The following is a 14,724-nucleotide window of genomic DNA, read 5'->3' as shown; positions in this document are numbered from 1 at the left end:
GGCTGTAATAAATTATGAGCAGTGAGGCAGTCAGACTGCTTTTCCTGTTCTAAGAGAGGCAGTTACCATGGCCTGAGATACTCCAGCAAACGTCTGGAAAGTAAAAGCGTTTTATGCTCAGTGCTGAAGTACCAAAGAAATTCTTAAGAGCTGTGTCTTGATACGGATGCATTTTCAAAACTGATTAATGTCTTCTGGATGTTTCAGTTCTTTTCTGATGGATCTTAACCTGTAAACCTGAGCTTTAAAAAGTGTTTTGCTCTGAAAACGAGCATACCAAAACGTGTCAAAATAAGTGCTCAGAAAAAGAAGTGGATACTTTTTTAAAGTACAAGCCATGTATTGATGTTACTATTGTGTAACTGCTGCACATACTGAAATGACAATGTGCATTATGCCACCAGCAAATGCATGATATTAATCATTTAAGCTTTATTAAAATACCAAAACAATGTTTATTGCTGCTATTTTTCTTAAAGAAAATGCTCTTGTAAGATAAAGCAAAGCTGTTAGATTTAGCATAGCAACCAAATTTTATTGAAAATGCTAAGTATGCTATAGCTAAATTTAAAAAGAAATGAAAATATATCATATCAGCTTTGAGTTGTTACCAGGCAGCTTTGATACTGAAGAAGTTTTGGTTTATACCTTGATTCTAGAAGGAAGTAGTCTTTGTTTTTATGTTGAACTGAGGTGACAGAAGCTATCAGTAGTGACTATTTTTTTTCCTTTGGATGATATTGCCTTGTTTATTAAAAGCGGGTATTAAAAATTGCTTTTCTCGTGCTGATGTTTTCTGTGTCAGCTCTCATGATATTCAGCTGAGAATGATACTATATTTTGGTTTTTCTCACAAAATCCTTTCCTTTTCTGAAGATTCTGCACTGCAGGACTCATTCTTTGGATATATCGTTTTGAGTTTTCTTTTAGATAACTTTTCTCATCAAACTTTTGTTACATAAAGAATCTGTTAAATGCTAAGCTGTTACTCAGTCTTAAACAATATACTTTATGAATAAGAAGAGGCACCTCAGTCTTCTTTAATCCTATGCATTCTGCTTTTTGGTGTCAATAGAATTAAACCAGCTGCCTCACTCTCTTCTATGCAGTAGTAACCTCTCACAGTTTGATCGTCAAAGCTCTTTAGTAAACAAACATTTTCAAGTGTTGAATTCAGCCCATGTGCTAAATCTACATCAGGGCCTCAAGTCAAACTCTGGAAGCATAGAATTTGTGCAGGGTATTGTGCTGGTTCAACACACTCTTACATTAAGTGGACTGTAACTACGTAATTGGAACAAATGGGCCAACATAATGCTTTGTTGTTTAGGACTGCACACCTACATTGCAATAGGTTTTAAGCACACAAATAGCTTTTCTCTTGTCGAAAAAGAAACTGACCACCCACAGAACAATGCTATGAACACAACATTGGTAAGTCTCATTTTGAGGCCATGGAAAAGACAATAGGTTATATGAGTCTTGCTCAGTCTTCACAATCCTTAGAGATTCGTCTCCTTCTCCAGACATTCAGTTTCTGGTTTCCCTTTTCAAAGCCCTGATTTCTTTCCTTGATTTGCCCTTATGAAATAGTAACAATGATCCAAAACCAAATTTGACCAAAATGTTGCGCCCAGACTTTTGACTATTGTTTTATTCAAAGCTGTTCCCAGTTGCTATATGTATAGACAAAAAGTAAGTATGTAGGGCATTTTGTGGGGAGAAAATGGTAGGACAGTGAATACTACAAGCATTTTTGCATTAAAACTCCTGTAGAAAATCCACAAAACCAGACTTCCTCACTTCCCCAGGTTCATGCTGAGGTGTGTTTGGTACATGGCATGTAGAGAATTCTATCTGTATGCATAAAGTTAATCTTGTGGCTCTTTTGAAGGAGACAATGACTGCAGAAAATGGAGTCCATTTGAGCCCACCTCTTGGAGCATGACACAATTAGTAACACGAATTAGCTAGCTTTCTGCTCCAGCTGTGGAGCCAGCTTGTGCAAAAAAAACAACACAAAAAACAATATTGTTGAAACACAACAGGCAATGGCCATGTTGAGGGTATACTATAGAAAACAAGCTAATTTAGGGTTGCATGTTGATGTTTTGACTTACTGGGTGATTGCAGAGCCAAACAGAGGAGTACTGTGGTACAGTGAAAATGTGAACCTAAATGCCTGTCACAGATTTACTTAGTAAAGGTGGAATAATTTTTTTGCATTTTCCTGCTCTGTTTCTCCTCTTTACGTGGTTTGAGCTTCCACATTCTGAAAAGAACTTAATTTTTCTAACCTTTTCTAATCCATCTTGCCAATACTTGTGTTAACTGTTAGAAGCATGGCATCCTGCCCAATTAACTTCTATTTGGAGAGGGTGGGAAAGTAAAAAGCTTTAAATTCAATGCTTCTATAGAGTATGCTACACAGGACACTGTGAGGTAAGTCGAAAGACTAAAGAGGTTTGGAAGTAGAAAGAAACATGCTAGATCAATGAAGAAGCTAAAGCTCAGCAATCTGGAATGGGTGGAAGAAGGCAAAAAAACCTGTGAAGTGTGATTTTACCCTTGTGCCTGTCATGATTGAGTAGCCAAACTGAGAACAACAGCAGTGCCATGGAAGTCCTTGTGGAACAAGCACAGGATTGAAATATTGCTGAGGGACACGGGGAGATTTCACTAAAATCACACTGTTGCCGCATTTTCATTAGCAGTCAGGAAAGCACAGATGCAGTATGCCTGAAAGTCCAAAAGAAAAAGAATTCTCAAGAGCAACTTGTCCTATTTTAGGATTTTTTCAGCAAATCCGATCCCTTTCTGGAGATTTTCCGGATGAATGATGATGCAACCCAACAACTTGTTCACAGGACTGAGGTAAGACACAGCGTTATGTTTACTTTCCAAGGATGTAGGTAGGCTATCAGGAAGTACAGCTTTTGCTTCTGTTGTCAAAAAAAAAAAAAAAAAAATTATTATTATTTTTTTAATTTTAGTTTTGAAAATGGTGACTGTTAGCATTCTGTTTAGAAATGTGCAAATGTTAAGGGTTCTCTTTATTTCTTTTCACTCTCAGGTTGTGATGAATAACTTAAATCCAGCCTGGAAGACCTTTAAAGTGTCTGTAAATTCTCTGTGCAGTGGAGACCAGGATCGCAGGCTAAAGGTAAGCAGCAGTTTCTACTTTCTGAATTGTTTAACTCTTAGAAAACAAGACTTTGTCTGCCTTTTTCAATTGAAAATTGTTATTCTGCTCTGTCCTCTGGCAAACAAAATGATCACACCGTTATTTTCTGATTAACGCAATCAAGTTAAGGATGCAGAGAAGTGATAATCCACTGTAATCAGCAGTTTATGCTCTACTGTTCTTACAGTACTTGGAAAAATAACGAGACTGTTTTTGCAATTAGTTGGATAATTTGAACCCAGCACCATTTAACTGGTGAGCATATACTCAAGAGAAATTTCAGTCCTGGCAGCATTTTATCTACACATTCCTTGCTTTTCTGGTTGCAGAAAACATTCTTCTGAAGGAAGAATGAGAGATGTAAAAGATGGAATAGTTGGAGTGTGGGATTCTTAGGAAGCCAGAGCAGGGTGTTTGTGATGGGTGCATCTGAAATGCTGGAAGGACATTCAGTACCTACCTCAGCTGGTACAGGGAAGCATATGCAGCAGATCTTTCCATCACTCTCTTAGTTGGTAAATGGTCAAACCATTTGTATTTGGCATGCTCAGATAGATTGGAACAGAGCTGCAGAAGATGAAATGGAGGCTGTTCTTTTCCTCACATCTCATTCTCTGTCATACACTACAAGCAAAATTAACAGTATGGGCTAAAGAGGATTTCTAACACAAATGAAGAAATGTGTAGGAGTTATTTATTGTAGCATCTGTAGTATGACAGTAATGTGAGATGTCAGGATAATTACTTTATCTTGGGAGGCTGCAATTTTCTAAATTAATGGAATAGAATAAATATCTACAAGTTACTGACTGAGACACAGAAAACAAGCAAATTGTTCTGTGCTGTATAATCAATACATGGGGGATGCAGGTGCAGAAGCAGCTATCCTCTAGATATAGTAACATGACTGATGGTAGTGATTTAAAGGACAATCAAGGACAGTGATCACTGTTGGCATCTCTGAGGACTGGGTGGATACTTCCTGACAGAAGGAAAGCACCGGAGAAAGCAGTGTGGCTGCCTGTTTGGGCACTAAGTTTCCTTCACAGCTCTGGTAGGGCTGGGAGCTGAGCTACCGCTTTTGAACAGAATGAACTCTGAAAGACTTGGAAAGGCTGAGCAACTCTTTGATCTACTAGAGAGGGGCAAGCCACTGGTAGAAGCAGCTTATGCATAAAGTATCCTAAATTGGAACAAGTAGCATCCTTTAGTAGCGTGACCGTAAAGGTTTGGAACAGGAGATAGACCATATTTCTGTCATTCAAAGAAGTTTGTGTGTTTGTGGCCTTTAAATCACTTAGATGACAAATTCTAGAGGAGACACAAATGAAATGTGATGCCTAGAATGTCATGGCAATATTAAATCCATAAGGACAGAGAGATGTGATTTAGAGGTAGAAATATGCTTCAGTATCTTTGAGATTGAAGTGAGGAGGTATAATAAAGGATAAGATTTCAGCTTAGACAGAAAAGATGGATCTGGAAATAAAGGAGATCTTTGAGCATGAGTAGAGAAACAGCAGTTGAATTTGTTTGCAGATTGTACTGTCAAAAGATAGGGTGAAGAGAATCAAGAATAGTCCTTTATGACTGCCAGTAGAGAAGACAGGGGAAAGTGAATGAAAAGAATGGATAAGGTGAGAATGAAACCAAGTTGGATCTTATGAATCTTTTGACAGTTTGATGCTGCAGGATATATGTTGGGTTTTTGTTTGTGTTAGTTGGCATTTTCACTTGAGTATGTAAGTGTTTACAGGCCGTTATTTAGGTGTCTGAATGTTTGCTTACGGCTACAGCTCACATATTCACAGAAAAGTGAAAACTAGTAGGCTTTGCACCAGATTCTGCTATGCAGAAATACTTTACAATTAATTGTGGCTGTAAGATAATAATCAAGCTTGAAACTCATTTCAAATTCAGACCACTTTACCTTGTGGTGGGTGTAAGATAAGGCTGCTATGGTAGAGAAGACTCCAAAATAACTTGTGTTTGACAGATAGCATATAGCACTTGTCAGATGACAGTTCTGTTTGCTTTCTATGCCGACCATAACTTAGGAATTTGATGGCAGCAAGGACAAAAAAGTGATGAGAAAAAAAGGATGAGAATCAAAGAGGAGAAATGGCTGTGTTGAGTTTAGTGTGGTACAAATGTTTGTATTTTGATTTACATTGACAAATCATTACAATCTTTGCACTACTATATTTGTGGAGATTTGACTTCAGATGTTGTTTCACTGTGTAAAGTATAGAGCATATGTTACTTGTGAATGTTACAAGAATTCCCTCTGCCATAATTAAAATTTGTGTATTCCAGCTGCTGTGCAAATTCTGGCTTCTCGCAAGAATTGCCTGCTCATGGTGAGCAGTAATTGCATGAGGCTGGATAATTATGAACCCATACCTGTAGTTTCCTCTTGGCTTACTCAGGAAAACGTAATCTAACTTAAGGCTTTAGGAGGCAGTAGAAATCCTTGAAGGGAAACAGCAGTTTGTGGGAATTCGGCAAATCGAAGTTGTCTTCTCATCAGTAGGTAGATTACATTGCCCACTGCCCTTGACTCCACAGTGTCCAACATGGAGGCCCCTTTAGGCTGTTTGCAGCTCTGAAATTTGCTTTTTCATTTCTGCTACTGAAATCACATGGGTACTGAGCTTAGTGGTTCGATTCATGTCTCAAGGAGTTTGTATTAACATTGCAAAAATATACTATAACAACTCATTTTAACTTACAGAAGTTTGCCTTTTGTTAGAGTTGTGCCCAAAGCAGCCTTTATACTGTCTGGGCATTTGAAACTTCCATATTTAAAATGTCTGCTTAAAAAGATAAGATGTGCAAGGTCACAAAAATCAAAGCAACTGATAATTAGGGTCTCCCTCAAAAGTCTTTTGCCATCATCCTCTACAAAGTCCGTTAATTTGGGTTCCTTATGGGCTGTTAAAAAAAAATAAAACAAAGTAATTTCGCTTCATTTAGCTGTAATGAAGAGAGCGGTTATTTTTTTCATTCCCCTTAGGATGCCTTCTAAAACTTTATTGCAGTTATTGCTGCTCTAGGTTTTATTATGAAAAAGCTATATTAGATTTATGAACCTATTGAGCTTTTCTTCCCAGACACTGAAACCATCTGAGAAGTCCAGTCATACTTCAGTGCCTGTCATAACTTCCTTTAATGCTAACAGTGCAGACAATTCGTGTATGTACTGAAGTTAATAATAATAATAATTTAAAAAAACTTAGATCCAGAAGTAGTGCATTGCCTTTCTAATATGTTAAGAGATTTAATTCACCCTGATAATTACTGACAAATCAGCAAGAGGGCTAGAATCCTTCTGGGAGCATTTTTTATCCTACTCTGTGATGCTGAAGAACCTCTAAACTGGAATTTGACATTCTGATTTGGTTTCAGCTTGTGAGATATGTGGCTATCAAAGATTTATTTGGAGTCCAGAATTGCACTTTGAATATATGCTGATAGGGGTCATCTACAGTCATCCATTCTAATGTAAGTTCCTCTTGTTCTAGTAGAGTCCTGGTGATATTATCTGAAAAATAATCACTTTTTTTGTAGGTATTATTCATTTTCATACGCAGGGAGCAAACACCTGACAAGATGCTGTTGGGGCACAGACTGTGCTGTGCAATGGCATAGAGTAAGAATATTTTCTTTCAAAGAACCTCACTGAAAGATATTCTGCTCATAAAAAAACAAATGAATTAGGAAAAGAGATACAGAACTGGAAAAAGATGATTGCTACAGGTGAAGTAATGGAAGAAACTACAAAGGAAGGGGAGCATGTGCCATAGTTCTGTAAAAAATGCTATCCATCTTCCATCCATATAGGGAAAATGTTCAGAAGAAGAGCATTAATTACATAATTTTCTGCCTTTCAAAAATACGTATACTGCAACTCCATTGTTGTTGTCAAATTTTTAATTGTTTTATCCCTCCCTAACCTAGGTTACAAGTTATGTTCCAGATCCTGCTGACTTGTATGCATGTTATTAGTGGTACCCATAACACTGTGTTTACCTGGGCTGTCTCTTACATCATATTGTGAGGCCTCCATGTATAAGAATGGTTCTCTATGGCATGAAGCCCAGAGATGTTATGTTATAGGAAGATTTGGTGCTCTTGAATAACAATTCTGTACACTTCTAGTGAGGCTGAAGCTCAGTTCAGCCTTTCTCCTGTATTCCCTCTTATCTCGACTTCCTTGTCTCTGTCTGTGGAATCGGATGGAGGTGGTACATATTAGCACAAATTGGTTTTCTGGTGAAGGGTCTATCTGCAGGGGTTTTCTTCTAGTGTGAATTGCGTTCAGGTGTTGAAAGCTCATGTGATTGATTTTCAATTCATTTAGGCACTGAGACCTTTATAAATAACAATATACTGGCCTCTCTGATGTGAGTTATATAATGTGATCCTTGCTTACAATATTTATAGAAGAATCTTCACAGTGTGAAAGAGGGATTTTGATGTTACACTGGATGGAAATAGGCAATGACTGTAATTTTTACCTCTTCCCTGGGTCTTTTATGGCACATTGAGGGGTGGAAGGTTGGGTCTTTCTCAAATAGTTGTAACCACATTTCTTCCTTTTTCTGTACTTTTTTTAAGTGTTGAATCTTTCATGCTAGTTGCTGCATCATTAGAGGAAAAAAAGTTTATTAAAGACCTGTCAGTGCACTGACTTCTTTATTCTGAATTAAGGAAAAGCAAATAGCAGTGGTTATTTTGATATTATTTTGAGTTATTATTGTTGTGCTCTCTAGATCAATAAACTCTGGGTGACCTTTAAGACTCAACTACAGCTGTGCTTATATGGGTATATTATAAACTGTAATCCTTCAGTAAGCCCTCAGTATCTGTGAAAGCCAGTGGTGGAAGTAACTGAGCAGAACCTGTGCAGAAGGCCAAATAAAGCTTAAGAGACAAGCATTAAGTAATACGTTCAAACAAATCCATTTGTGCTTTTATTCTTTCACTGTTTAGCTGTCAAAAAATGTTTGACACGCTAATGTAGAAAGATGGTTTGTGGTCAACAGCAGTGATTTGTGCAGGATTTTGAAAAGCTCCTGGCACAAAGGACAATTCAAGCAGTATCAAATGATGATTAAAAAAGCATGAAGTGAAGGATTTCACGCTACTCCTTAAAAGAATACTCATTTGTTTTCACTGTTTTCTTTCTGATTTTAATTCCATGTAGAAAGCAACTAGCATCAAGAACCAATTACAGCTTAGGCTAGGCTTGCTGTTTATTTACTTGATTGGGTGATTTCAGTCATACCTGATTAACTACTCAGTTCTACATTTTCCCCTTCAGTTTACTCACAAATTTAATGTCAGTGGAGCCAATCATTCCCTCCTTGCTTACCGGAGTGTCACTGAAGAGGCACTTGCATATGAAGTCTTTCTTGTGGAAATTATTTAACAACAAGAGAGGGGAAATCAATCTTTACATGTCTTTAATATGGATCTAAAGATGTCTTTGAAATACTTTTTCGGTAATTCACTTTTTTCCATTAGATCCTGGCATTCTCCTGGAATCTTTAGAATAATTCCCTCACCCTTGGAGGGTCTCCATAGTAATGTGAATAGCATTTACTCATCCTTTTAAGGATATTACGTTCTTGTGAATTTTCAGATAAGTTCATATAAAACTGAGTGTGCAGCTGATAATTTTAGATAATAAACATTTCTTCTTGGTGGTCAAAACAAACACACAAGAACTTAGGCTTAATATTGGGATGTGATGTATATTTAATGCGGGTTCATATAGAGTAACATCTGGTGGAATATCTGGTAATCATATAGAGGGCATCTAGCAGAAGCAAACGGACGTGTGTGTACATGCTGCTTAACTAAGGAGTTCTATAACAGTCTTCTGAGAGGATGATCCATTATTTGGAAGGCTTTTGTAAAATGAAAATAAATGTCACACTGTAAAAGATGATCTCATTGAGATTGCCTTGCATAAATGCCATTAGAGATACTTTTTCAGTAAATTGTTCATTAGAGTACTACAATTCTTAAATGTTTCTCTTGCTTTCTCTCATTCTCTCCCTGATTCTCCGTGTGTGCCTGTGGTTGCAGAGCCACTACATTTCTCTTTAAAAACTCAAGATGTTTGGTGACTGTTGGGACTTCTCTGCAACTGCTCACCCTGTTTTGTCAGTTTAGGTTAATCTGTAATTTATCAATCAGTTTCTAATCCAGATGCCTCCTACATTTCATTAATTGCAACAGTGTTTGGCACATTGAGGACTGATCCAGTCAATCTTCTTAAAGTTTTCGTAGGTGGGATTCAAAGTTTAAGGTCATCCTTAAAACAAAACTTACTAAGTCCTGGTGTGTGTGACCTCCTAGATTCCTCTTTTCCTCTCCCCTTTCCTTGGCTCTATTCATGATAAATTTATTGCAGATAGCAGGGGAAAAATTACCACGCTGCAGTGGAGATTGTGGACTGTGAAGTGAACTTGAGAAATGAGGTTGATCCAGTTTTTGTTAGAGTCAAGAGAACTCATTTTAAGGACTTTGATAGGATTTAATTTGTTCTCCTTTGTTGTAAGTGCTGGATGTATAGCAAATTAATTGTCAGATTAATTAATCAAGATTTGGGTTAATTGATGTTTGTAAAGTGCTTTGAAGATGAAAAAGCTATCTAAATGGCAAGTGTTGGCACAATGAGAGATGCAAGTGGATTGCTTAAGGTGGGGGGATCATCAGTGGTATAAAAGAGAAAAGTGACACACTGATCTCCAAGGGCTTGAGTTGCTGATAATGATGGTGGTAGGAGAGCAGAGAAGCAAAGGAGACAAGACTTGCACCGCTCCTTTGGGTACATCTGACAGACATGACTTCAGAATTGACCATGCAAGAAGAGATTTCTATTTCCCACTCTTTGCCAGAGCCCCCAGTTTGATGAGCCCTGAGGCAAAACAGAAGAGACTTCACCTTGGCCGTACAAAGGGCATTCAGTATGTGAAGCAGGAGCAAAGAGAGGGCAAGAAACAAGCACAAAATATAGATGAGTTTCTTTCTCTGGAAAAGGATGTCCAAGAGGTGATTCTTTCTTTTCTTTTTCATCCAAATAATTTATACATTGTGTTTACTGTGAGCTTTCTTCCAGCCGTGTACTGCCTCTGTGGCTCTATCCCAAGGCAAATACAATTTTCATCAGCCTTGCTATGAAAGTCACCAATATGAGGAATGTTTTAAAGCCATCTGATCCCTCTCATCTCTTGAGCTGTCTTTGAAAGTGAACGTTAACTCCCTGGAATGAAACAGGCTCCCATACATGAGAGACTCCCATGGAGTAATTACATCCATGGATGTAATCCAGTCCTTCACAGGGACATAGGGAATCCCATCCCTGGGACCATTTAAAATGAGACAAAGCAAAGTGCTATAATGATCATCAGTTCCATGCTAGAGGGTGGGGACATAGGAGGTGCTGTTGAATTCAGTGACCTCTATATTCTTCTCAGTTTTCAAATCACTCTGTTGATAAGGCACTGAACACCATACCAGTATTATCTGCGCAGCTTCTTACTGCAGAAGTTTGGGAACAAGTGCTACCATTTTGAATTAAAATAGTAAAATGAAGCTCTTCTTTCACTGAAACAGGATTTAGGCTTAGCTGTAACCCTCTAGAGCAGCTGAATGCTGTAGTGAGAGAGTTTTAAAGAGCTCAATATGCTAAGGAAAATCAATGAATCTCACACTTTTCTGTCTACAGAACACTTTCCCATGTCACCTGAAGAATGTCATTATATTAAAAATGAGAAAAAATGAAAGTGTAACCACTTTTTCATATTCTTTTTTTTCATTACTTTGTTTTGACAGGGAAAAAAAAAAAAAAAAAAAAAAAAAGAATTTCCAGACAGTCTCATTGCAGACTCATAAAGTAGCAAAGCAGCACAGTGGCTGCTGACACAAAACCGAATTGTAAGGACCCTTGGTTTCTTTTCAGATGCCTTTTTTTACTGAACATATTGAAATTTTCACACCCAAAGAGACTCTCTTGTTACTAAACTATGTAATAAATGTATTTCTTGCTATGAACAATTTGCACAACTTAAATAGTTTACCTTTGAATTCTACTCTTAAGTAGAATATAGTTTCTATGCTAACATACTACCACAAAAATAAATAAATAAATAAAGGTTGCACTTTGCAGGTAATAAAATCTGTTTATTTGAAGTAGGAGTATTCTCAGGGAAGATGGCAGGGTCAAATTCAAGACAAAATGGTATGTTTGTTTAAAAAAATACTGCAAGTATCTTCAGGGACCTAATTATAAATTGATGTTTGCAATACTCTGGGCAGTGTTAGGGCAGAAATTGCTGTTAAGTGTGTCTAAACTTTAATATTGTAGGTGATTTCTCAGTGTACAAAAGTTACATGAGCAGAGGGAACTTTATGTCACACTGAAAATATGTATTTAACCCTTCCGGGTTCTGATCACTGCTGCTATGTGTTCTGATAAAATAACTTACAGATCTGCTCTTTTTCCCTTTGCCAGAAACATTTCTTCCCAGCTGGATGACTATATTAAATTTGTAGACTGTACATAGTTGTATATAAACCTTACATAATGGATGAAGCTTGATTGTATAATGAAAGTGCTTTATGTACCCTACCAAAACTAAATGAAACATTTTCACCTTGTCTGTTAGAACTCAAAATGACTTTAAAAACGCTCAATAGCTATGCTCTGTAGTACTCCCCAGAGGAAGCACTTAGCTGGCCATGGTCCTCCTTGTGGTAATACTGGGAGAACCTCAGGCTCTTGGTATCAGAGATGTCAGCATCTAAGATGGGTGGTTTTGGCTTCTGTGTTAGTACTGCTAAAACATACCAGGGTAATTTTTGCCATAGTAGTTTGTCACCTCTAGAGCTTGAGGCAGGGTTCAGTGAAAGATTATTGCATCGGGTGGCTGTTAACCCTGTATATCAGCCTCTCTCTCCAGTTTTAGGAGTAAAACTGGGGACTGCTGGGAGAATATGATAAAATAAAGATGTAAGTATCTTGTTCTTGCTTTATATAGTCTTTTTCTATACGTGTAGCATCTAATAGAAAGATGTATCGGTGCCGTGCAGTTTTAATATTTTCTTATGGTGAACACTTTTGCACAACTGGGCTTGTGCCTTTCAAGGTGAAATATAAGTGCTGATGATAGTCTGAAAGAGTATTGGGTGACTAGAGATTAATCCTTTCAGAAACTGTGCATATTCACAGCAATGGTATGTCATGGTGCATGGTTTCTTTCCCTTGGATAAAACATCATGAAATGCTAAAAGTTGAACAGATGATTTGGATCTCAAGTGTGCCCAGTTTGTCCGCCCAGTGATTTGATATTCTGGGACACCTCCAGTACAGCATAGGAGATTGTGCTGGATACCTCCAAGCACTTGTCCTGATCCAGATTACATGTGCACAGCCTTCTGCATTTGTTTCTTTTCTACATTAGCTTACTCATTTTTCGGGAAAATGCTGCCATCACAACAGAATCCCTGTTCAGTATCAGCTCTTGCTGGATTTTAATGAATCCATTTCTAGTCGCAAGCAAAGCATCTGAAAATCTGATGACTAGATGTCTGGAAAAGCAGGCTTTATTATAACAGACTAATTAAAAAGTAGGCTGCTGACATTAGGCAGCCACAATTCACAGTAACAACCAAAGAAAACAGTGTTTCAGATTCTGCACTTCAAAATAGCGAAAGGAGTACTTTGTTAGAACTGCACCAAAACATGGACTCATGGCCACCTCGGAGTAAAAAAAATTGCCTATTGTCATATTTCAAGGGCATTTTGTCTGCAATACTAACAACCGTTTGTGAATAAAAGGGATATCCCTGGGAAGAGGAAAAACATTACTGCAGAATTGTGGTAAATGCTAATAAAATAGTTGTGTACTGCTGAAAGTTATCGCTTAAACATTTCATGATATTGGCGCTAAAAAAGTAAGTTAGTAGAATGCCAACAGATTAGAGAATGGTTCCTGTTGGGAAGGCATCTTCTGGGGTGGTCTCCCCCAGCATCCTGCCATGAGGGAGTTCACCTTGTAGCTGTCCTGAGAGCAGTGAGAAAACTGTACACCTTCTTAGGTTACTTCAAGGATGAGATTATTCTACTACAGTTTGTCCCTTCTTCCATCATGCCTCTCCTGTGACTCACAATGGCCTCAGCCCGTTATTTCTGCTCTGACACTTGGCCAGGCTGGCTGCAGTGAGGGAAGCAGAAGCATTGGCCTGACTCTGGCCATTCCCCATGCTGGGATGGGTATGGAAAATTCATGCGGCTCTGAAGAATACATTTACCAGCTCTGGACAGTAGTGGTAAAGCAGAGTGGTTGGTCAGAGTGGAGCAGAAGATACCACACGTAGTTAAGATTTATATTCTGATAGCAACATCCCCCAGGATTACTGTGGGCATTTGAAACTGTGATTTTACTGCAGTGTTACTTTATTTCCTATCCCTGAGACCGCGTCTTGTGCTGTACAGAAGTGGTGTTGGAGTGTGAGATAATGATGTGCTTCATCAGAATGCAGTTTGTGCTTCTCCACACAGACTTATGAATATGGAAAACTTGCACAAAATAATTAAAAGTCACTAACTTGTGCTTTTAATCATCTCATACACATTTTAAAATCTACAATTGTGATTTTTAGCTGCCTAAATTTGTTTGTTCACAGCACTTGAACCCATAGTCTCCTTAAGAGCTTTAAATCCTTAACACTACATGGCTTTAAGGTGACTTGCAAAAAAATATATACAGAAGCTTAGTAATGTAATGTTCTTGGAATGCTCTTCTAGGTTGACTTGCTTCTGTTTTCCTGGCTGCTTTGAAGCATGTACTTGTAAAGTTGTTGACATTTGAGTTCTCTCCTTTGATCTTTAATGATACAGGAATAAGGGGCTAATCTACCTTTCAGCCAGTATACAGCTCCTTCTGCTGATTTCTTTGGCTGTTAATTTCCTGCCTTCATATAGAAAGCAGCACATCATTCTGATCTCCACAGTGTAACTCATTGTGGTGGGAACAGCAATAGGCTTGCTATCATCACAACATAGAACAGTTGTAGGATAGATATTGACATGAGCTTAAGAGGTAAAAGGTGAAGTTCAGGGAAGGGAAAATAGCCTTTCTCAGTCATCTATAAACAAGCTCTTCATTTAAGAAAAGGGGGTGGGGTTTTCTTTATAACCGTGTATTCTCACCACAGTACATTACATTACAGCAGTCTACAGCATAAAAGGCGTACATAGGTTTGCCTGTGGTACATATATACACATATTTGTTTATGTGTATATAGTGTTTGTCTTTCAAGGAGCATGGCATTTGCAGAGCCTGGTATGCGAATCAGTTCTGCTTGTGATAGTTGTGATGTAGGTTGTGTTTCCTCCAGCTGCAGGTGCAGATTGCAGTGAACTTTCACAGTGCTACCGATACCAGTGAATTCTGCAAAACACAGGTGTATTTTTAGTACAGAAAGCTTTGCCTACTTATTTGTTTGCCAGAACTGAGAGAAAT

General features: G+C 38.0%; 1 protein-coding gene across 3 annotated transcripts in view; it reads left to right on the top strand.

Annotated features, from left to right (window-relative positions):
• Positions 1-14,724, top strand: part of CPNE4 (copine 4) — a 195,713-nt gene that overhangs the window by 116,096 nt on the left and 64,893 nt on the right. For all 3 annotated transcript variants that reach the window (XM_072328609.1, XM_072328607.1, XM_072328608.1), the window contains 2 exons: positions 2,791-2,874; positions 3,074-3,163. In XM_072328609.1, coding sequence (XP_072184710.1) covers positions 2,791-2,874; positions 3,074-3,163 — 174 coding nt within the window. The remainder of the gene's footprint in view (positions 1-2,790; positions 2,875-3,073; positions 3,164-14,724) is intronic.

This window comes from Excalfactoria chinensis, chromosome 2, assembly GCF_039878825.1.
Source record: "Excalfactoria chinensis isolate bCotChi1 chromosome 2, bCotChi1.hap2, whole genome shotgun sequence".
NCBI classification, from domain to species: Eukaryota; Metazoa; Chordata; class Aves; order Galliformes; family Phasianidae; genus Excalfactoria; species Excalfactoria chinensis.
Note: the sequence above shows the minus strand (reverse complement) of the source record. Positions and strands in the feature narration are given on the sequence as shown.